General features: G+C 48.1%; 2 protein-coding genes across 2 annotated transcripts; both read right to left on the bottom strand.

The window, feature by feature from the left end:
• Positions 1-254: 254 nt before the first annotated feature.
• Positions 255-2690, bottom strand: COCCADRAFT_10221 (uncharacterized protein; the record flags this gene model as incomplete). Its single annotated transcript, XM_007720419.1, has 1 exon — positions 255-2690. One exon carries the CDS (start codon positions 2688-2690, stop codon positions 255-257), a length of 2436 nt encoding a protein of 811 aa, XP_007718609.1.
• A 2206-nt stretch (positions 2691-4896) lies between these two features.
• Positions 4897-6565, bottom strand: COCCADRAFT_10222 (uncharacterized protein; the record flags this gene model as incomplete). Its single annotated transcript, XM_007720420.1, has 3 exons — positions 4897-6080; positions 6139-6362; positions 6411-6565. The coding sequence occupies 3 exons, from the start codon at positions 6563-6565 to the stop codon at positions 4897-4899; spliced, it is 1563 nt and encodes a 520-aa protein (XP_007718610.1).
• Between the last annotated feature and the right edge of the window lie 1278 nt (positions 6566-7843).

Here is a 7843-nt window from a genome sequence, read left to right on the forward strand (position 1 = left end):
GTTGTTGAGCGGGGTCGTGGTATGAGGCCAGGACAGACGCGCGACCTGGAATCTTTCGAAGATCTGGCTGAGGAGATTACCGTATGAAAACGGGTGGGAAAAGCTCACAAAGGTTGTGGCAGAAGGTTTCGTCACTTTTCGTTTCTCTTTCAACATTTCTTTTATTATTCCTTTTTATTCCAGATGTATTATAGATGACGGACACTTATTGGGAAATCTCTTGGATTGTGAGCTCTAGGAAGAATGGAAAAATCCTAAATCCACCCTGGTGGTGGCAAATTTGTCGGAGCTTTTGGAGTCAAGGGTGTGAATGCGTTACCAGAACTCCTCCATCCCCGTGTTGCAGACAGCCTTACTTTAAGCTCTTTCGCTTGTGTTCTTGGAGTACCTTTAGAATCCGACTTTGCTAATCGCTTTTGAAAATGATCCGGGAGACCGTAAAGTAAAGTAGCAATTGCCGAGTTCTTTCGTATGCTCACTTGTCCTTTCTCGGTAGCGCTTTTGATGACTGTGGAAACGAGAAACACGCAACTGACGAACAACAGACAAAGCGGTAGGCTCAGCCATGCCCAAGTAACTTTAACATAGACCTCAGTGTCGAAAGCTTGGCCATATACTGTATCGCCACTAGATGAAGAGCGAATTACATTAGTGATAGAGCTTGCCATTCGCTCTATATGTCGTGGTATATCGTTTGGTAGCAACCATGGGTTGAATTTTGGGATTTTGGCGTAGGCTACAGTGGGATTCCCAGTCCTCCAGCGAAAAATCGGGGTCTCGGAATAATTCGTGGAGGTAGTGAAGGAAGGGAATATGCGATCGAAAACAAGGACGACGTTGAGCATGGTATCGTTGTTCACACCCCATCCATACTCTGGAAAGTTTTCGTCGGTTGTTGGAGCAGCGATAGTAACATTTTCCAGATAATCCGTCATGAAGACTCCATCATCTGGCACTTCGAATGCATACCAAGGATATTCTCCCTTTGTATCATTGATGAGCGTGCTTGTGACCTCTTCTCTGTAGGTACCCAAGTGGTAAGACGATTGTATAGTCTTTACACACCACGACAAAACGCATTCGTGTAGTATTGGCATTTTGTCCGCAAAGACGTCATCAGGACTTGCCGTACTAGAGATCAAAGCATCGATAATGGGATTTCGAATCTCCTTGAAGTTGATTGAGCCATCTCCCCAAAGTGGATCGCGCAGAGGATAGTTTGTCAGCGGTACAGTTCGCATCATCAAAGCTTCTCCAGTTTTGTTGCCTCGTTCGTCCAACATGTACCCAGACATGAGAGTAGGCTGCTCACTGGTGGCGTTGAGAAAATATCCACATACTTTTGCGGTGGGATAAGTGGACTGATTACCGGTAAGCTGTGAGGTCCAGTCCACTCGTGTCTCCATACACGTGAAGCTGAGGAGGTTAGATACTTCGACACATTGGCTACACATCCCAAGTGTATCATAGCTTGGCCAGGTACATTTGCTGCTAGGACATGACAACGGTATTTCTGCGCGAGTGCCATTGCCAAAAGGAATGGGCTGCGTTCCGTTATTAACGAAGAAGAGCTCAGCCACACTCTTGATGTCGCTGTTCATCTCTGCCATGTCCACGCCGTTCTCATACCCAACATCATAAACAGGTTCGTACCGTATGACTCGAGAGATTGAGCTGTTTCTAGGTTGTAATGTCCATCGTTCTGGAAAGCTAACAACCTGTTGGAAAAAAGGGTCTAGTGCCAGGGCAAATATCGTGACAAGAGCACCAAGAGCAGCAATTGTCTTTCCTTTTGTGTGAATGAGGAGAAGAAAGGCGCCCCAAGGTCCGCGCGATGCGTTGTCGAACATTTCAAAGTCCCACATCTTCTTTGAGTCGCCCTTAATGAACCAACTCCACTTTAGTTGACCGATTGCTTCTGCTACCGGCAAAAGAAGAGCAGCTCCAGCGACCCGAGAAAGAACTGAAACAAAGGCGTTCAAAGTGAGCCCCATGTTGTCGAATGGCCACCTTGCAGATGGCTTGTCTTTCAGAACAACCAAGACAGCAATGATAGCAGCCATACAGATAGCACTAATCAGCCAACTGACTATCTCGAGAAGCCATCTCTCAATGACGTTTCCCGAAGAGTTATAGTTCCAGAGTTTCTCCTCGATGCGTTGTGCGATATTCGAGGCCGTTTCAGCCTTCTCATTATCGAATGTCGGTGGCTGGATTCTGATTGATGGTGGTTTGGGTGGGCCACCACTAATGCCGAGACCAAGATGTGACTTGCGGTCTTGGAAGTCTTGCCTCTCAACATCTGGGACTTGCTGCGGAGGCTTCAAATGGGATTCACCAAGTTGAATACGGGGCCGGGTATTCGGGATGAATTGGAGTTGGGGCCTTCGAGGCTTTTGACGCACTGCCTCTGGAGGGGGTTCGGGAATCGGCCAGATTTCCGAGTGATGATCAGACGTTGTCTCTATGGTTGTCGTAGGGCTAGGCTGGGCTGGGCTGATTGGTGGAGCATTGATGTGTGCTGGGCTAAGATGTGTTGGACGGTTTCTTGGGAGACTTTCTGGTGTTGTTGGGGTGGTTGGTGTTGTTCCATAAGTCTTGGTTGATGTGTGGCTATTGCTAGTGTCGAGGTAGATGGGGACATCTGGGAAGCTAGGCCAGTGCATAGGGCTTCGCTCTGGCCGAGACATATTTGATGGAGAGCCCGGAATGGTAATCGGGTAAGGCATTAAAAGAAAGGAAATAAAAAAGTGAGCTCCGAAGGGTATATGTGAAGAATAGAAAATACAACGCGGTGATAGATTTACAAGTGGCTGAGGGTAGGTGCCAGGCTGAAAGTAAGCTGCAGATGTGTTCGTGTACTTACATCCAGGGCACTATAACAGCATTTAGCTACAGTATAAGCCTCTGCTGGGGATATTTGTGATTGGACGATCCACGAAACGTCAAACATGGCTGTTACTGCGGCGTACATACAAACTATGCCTTGGTTCTGGGAATCGATGCATTACCGAAGCCATCCACCATTCAGAGCACGAGCTAGGCGCAAGGACCCGTCCCCAACCTCCAGCAAAGCATGCCAAGATAGGCGGCTGAGGGCAGTTGCCTTGACACCTGCGTGCGGCGTAGGCTTCGGGAGCTGTCATGCCGACGCACCGGTGAGGGTGTAGCCGTACAGAGCGGGTGTATAACCGCTGGCGTGGCCGCATGGTTAGCCTAGCGTATTCTTGTTTGCCGCCGTGGTATCAAAAACAACATGCAAGTAGGCATATTCTTAGTTTTGGCCCCATGAGGTCACGTTAATGTAGGATTGTGGCACAGTTATATCAGCGCTTCGAGCCTCACCATGTCTTGAAACCAACGCGAATGCCAGAAAAATTGAAGAGGCGTGTTACATCTGGTGAACAAGCAAATGAAGATGAGTTTTTCCAGTCTCAGAGGTTATCGCATGAATTTTCGTGGGTTGATTCGTCTCGAAGGCGGCCATGACGGTCTTGTTTCCAAACTTTTTGGGGGTCACGATAACGATAGCGGGGTCCCGCTATCGTTAAGCGCGGAGCCGACCACCCCACATCTTTAAAAATAGCGGCCAATTACAGCTCAGAGAAAATATAGACACGTCGTCTAGTCGCTATTTTCCGAACATTCTGCATACCTTCCATCGTACATTTATTATTTCTGTGCAAAGTGCATCGCACGTGCATGCATGTAGTACAATTCACGTGATGGTTCATTTGGTGTTGAAGTAGTTGATTGCCATGGTTTGGATGGAAGCCTTCAAAGCAAAAAGCATATCTAGAAATGGTGTAGTAGTAACACCAGGTTCAACGTCAGCTCTCATCTACTTCCAACACTTGGCCGGATAACTGATACCACCATGGCTTGAAGCTCAGTTTGTCATTCGATATATCGTAGCTCTGACACGTGTACCAACAGTGGCGCAGGACCAACCCAGCCCGTTGGGTCGCGGCTATCCATCGACATGCATCCGATTTGGTACGTTCACTAGAAAATTGTTCACTTGCTTATCCTTATTTTCACTTGGCATCATTATTATTCGCTCAGTAGACTGCTTCGATGACCGGGTCAGTCGGGATCTCTTTCTCGTAGCCGCCAGACTTCAATCGATATCATGGTCACATGAAGGAATTATTGATATATCATCCTGAATGGCTTCGGTCTTGAGACAAATGGAGAAAACTGAGCGCCAGACTAACTTCATTCACTTTCTAGATGGCTGGTTTTGAGACATATCAGATGACAATAGCTTCAGGTTATCGTTTGGAACGCCACCATATTGCATGGTTGTACATGGGTCTGGACGGCAGAATGTTTATTAGATACTTCTACGTTTTCCAAGACAAAGCCCAGTTAGCCCGGTGGGCGATAAAAGGAGTACGCTGTGTGGTTGTAGAATACGCTATGTTGTAATCATATCATAACCGCTAGCTCGTTTGGAGTAAGCGAGTCCCGTAGTTGATCTTGGAGGAAGTAGTCGTGAAGCTTACAAAGCACATGCTCACGGTTTACTAGAGCTACCGGGCAAACTGAAACAAAATATTTCATCATACAAAGCCCCTGCTTCGTATCTAGATTCAAGGCGGGGAACTTGGGGAGCTCTAGTCCGAGTGGATATCGGATCATCATGTGGATCAACAACAAACACACTTGCAAAGCATAAACCAACACATCTGCAGCTCCCTCTCATCTCGTCATTAGGCCGTTTCAAACATTCCTGAAGGATCAGATAAACTATCAGCCTCCTCCGCATCCACTTCCCGAGCGCTAAACGCAACGGCCTTTACGAGACCAGCATATGGCCATGCCTATCCCAGCCATGACCACGACCATCCCAGCCATTCCAGGTCCAAACCAGCCCCCTCCATGCAAAACCTTCTACGCCTTCTTCTCCGGTATCTCATGAAGCTCAGTGACACCATCACCCTGTCCAAGAATCTTTGCCGTAGTTGCAGCCAGCTTCTCACGATCTTGCTTCTCACTCTCAAACAAGAAAGTAAGTTCCTCCAACGTCTTACCATATGTTTCTGGAAACAAGAAGTAGATGAAGACAATCTCGCAGCTCAGTAGCCCAATGTAAACGAACAAAAACTTCCAGTCGAGATCTTCGAGTCCGATGGGATTTGTGAACGAGCCCAACATGACTGCGCATCTGTTGAATAGCTGGAACCAAGAAAGACCCTTTGTGCGGACATAGTAGGGGAAGATTTCAACCATGTAGACGTATGTGAGTGCGTTGTAGGCGATGTTGTAAGAGGGTTTGTATAGGAAAATCATGGCGAGGACTGCAATGCCTGATTCTTTTGAGCCCGTGATGCGATTACGAGCTTGTGCAATGGTCCATGCAGTGTAGACGCATAAGAGACAGCTCGCACACAATAGGTACATTCTTCGTCGGGGGAATCGAGGTGTGATAGACGCCATGACGAGGGCCATAAGGAAGCCCCAAGCTTCTGATCCGAGATTAAAGCGTAGTTGAGTGTGACTGTCTTCAATGCCGATTTTCTCCATAATGGGCACCAGGTACTGGCTGATGAGGTTGTTTCCGCTGTACTGGACGAAGATGCCAAGGCCAGCAGCAACAAGAGCACGGTGTCGCATGCCTTTTGTTTGGAAAAGTTCTGCCCATCCGCGTTGACGTGAATCGTTTTCAATCTCGAGTGCTTTGCGAATCTCGGCATGTTCGACGTGTGGCAGTTCGTTGGAAGCATCACCTTCGGCATGGTACTTGATCAGGATCTCGAGCGCTTCCTCGCTTCGGTCTTTCGATACCAGCCATCTGGGACTCTCTGGTACGGTAAACGCAAATATGAGTTGGATAACGGATGGCGCGGCCTGGAGGATAGACGGAAGACGCCAGGACCAGTCATTCGGGATAAGTCTTGTACGCAAAACAATACCTGCACCGAGAACTGAGCCAACTCCAAAAAAGGCATTGAACATGCTACCAAGGAAGTGTCGTTCTTTCGGGTGACCAAGTTCGCCCAGAAGTGCAGCACCTGAGATGATGGCGTATACGATACCATGACCGAGGAAAATGCGGCTAAAAACGAACATAGCCACTATTAGAGTATTAGCAAACATACCAACAGCGCAAAGCATGTATCTGCCTTAACCTACAATTTCTTGACAATCCCTGCATAACTGCTCCGATGATCATAATCGAAGATCCCACAATGATACTCTTTCTTCTGCCCAGATGGTCGGAAACGAGAGAAACAAGAGGAATACTGGAAATAGCGCCGATGTTGTAGCATGCGACCAGCAGTCCCAATTGGCCTCCCTTAGGATGATTGAAGTAGTCCTTCCAGTAACTTAGTGCTTGCATACCGTTCATCATAGAGCTACCACCAGTTAACCAAAAAGACACATCTCTCGAACCTGGAAATTACCTATCAAATCCCGACGTCGACTCAATAAAGAGACAAAACGGAACAAGAAGCAGATACAGCCTTCGAAGATTCGGTTTGTTCCACCATCGCACCTTGTCCTCTGCGACTATGCGCTCGATGATGCCTTCACCCGCTTCTGCGACTATCGGAGCCATTTTGCAGGAGTCGTTCGAAAAGGTTTTGCTCCTTAGATTTAAGGAACTGGGGTGCCCCAGAACTCAAGAGATAGAATCACCTTCCCAAAACACCAGTATATATACATTCAAACTCTACGATTAAACCTCGCAAACCCCAGCAAACCCCACCGGCAAAAAACAACCTCCACCAACAACACCTCCAAAGTCGGAGTTGTAGCACCCGAACCGAATTTCCTCCTCAGGCACCCCATCCTAGGCCCATCTTCTTCCCACCCTCATTAACCTTTTCGTATCAGTCTTGGCTTCTTGCGGGGTCGGCACCGACATCCATCCTCATACGTGGAAAAGCTCTCCGCAGAAGCCTCCCCCAGAAGCTTGTTACCAAAAAAACAAAAAAGGTCCCAACCAGCCCCCCGCCCTCCCCTTCCTGCGGCAGCGAAAAGAGAAAGAAAGAAAAAACACAAGGGAAACCGGGCCGTATTGTAAGTGCGTATGTCGATCATTTTTCCCACCCCCGCGTTTCGTAATGCGACGTTGAACAGCAACATGACCATCAACGGCTTGCCAAGGACACAAATAACAAGGAAACCCGAGCACACGAATCAGGTATCGAGACGTTACATTCATTCTTCCCTTGCAAAACTGACATATCCCCATCACCCGCTACCCAAGTAGTATCTACCAATCAACCACGCGACCACCCGAGCACACAAATCAGAGATGCCGATCTTTCAATCCTGCCTCCACGCGACACCCATTCCACACCCACAACTACACCTCCACCAACTCAACCCCATTCAGCCACAATACCTCACGACTAACCCAAAACCCCTCCATTATAACTTACCAAAACAACCTCCCCCCCCCCCTCATAAATTACCCCCATACCCTCTCATCTTCGTTTTCCCATCCCACAACCCCCCCAAATGCTTACACAAACACCCCCAGCCATACTCGTTACCCCGCTAATCCAGGGACGGGGGGGTTGGTTACCGTAGCCACTAACCCCCATACGCGACGGCCCGTGTCAAATCAAGCCTATTTTTCTGCCTTTTCGGGCTATTCCCCCCCTCTTCCTCCACTACTACCCCCACAGAACCTTACTTTAAACTAAAAAGATCACGGGCAAAAAAAAAAGATTGTTGGAATCAATTAGGACTCGACTTTGAGTCCTACTGATCCGCGACACTGATTGGTCGACACGAGCACTGGCAAAGGCGTCGTCACCGCCTATTGGCCCGTGCGCGGAGGTACTGTAGATACTCAACACGATAACAGATACAATCAATCAATCCG

This window comes from Bipolaris zeicola, assembly GCF_000523435.1.
Source record: "Bipolaris zeicola 26-R-13 unplaced genomic scaffold scaffold_474, whole genome shotgun sequence".
Taxonomy (NCBI): domain Eukaryota; kingdom Fungi; phylum Ascomycota; class Dothideomycetes; order Pleosporales; family Pleosporaceae; genus Bipolaris; species Bipolaris zeicola.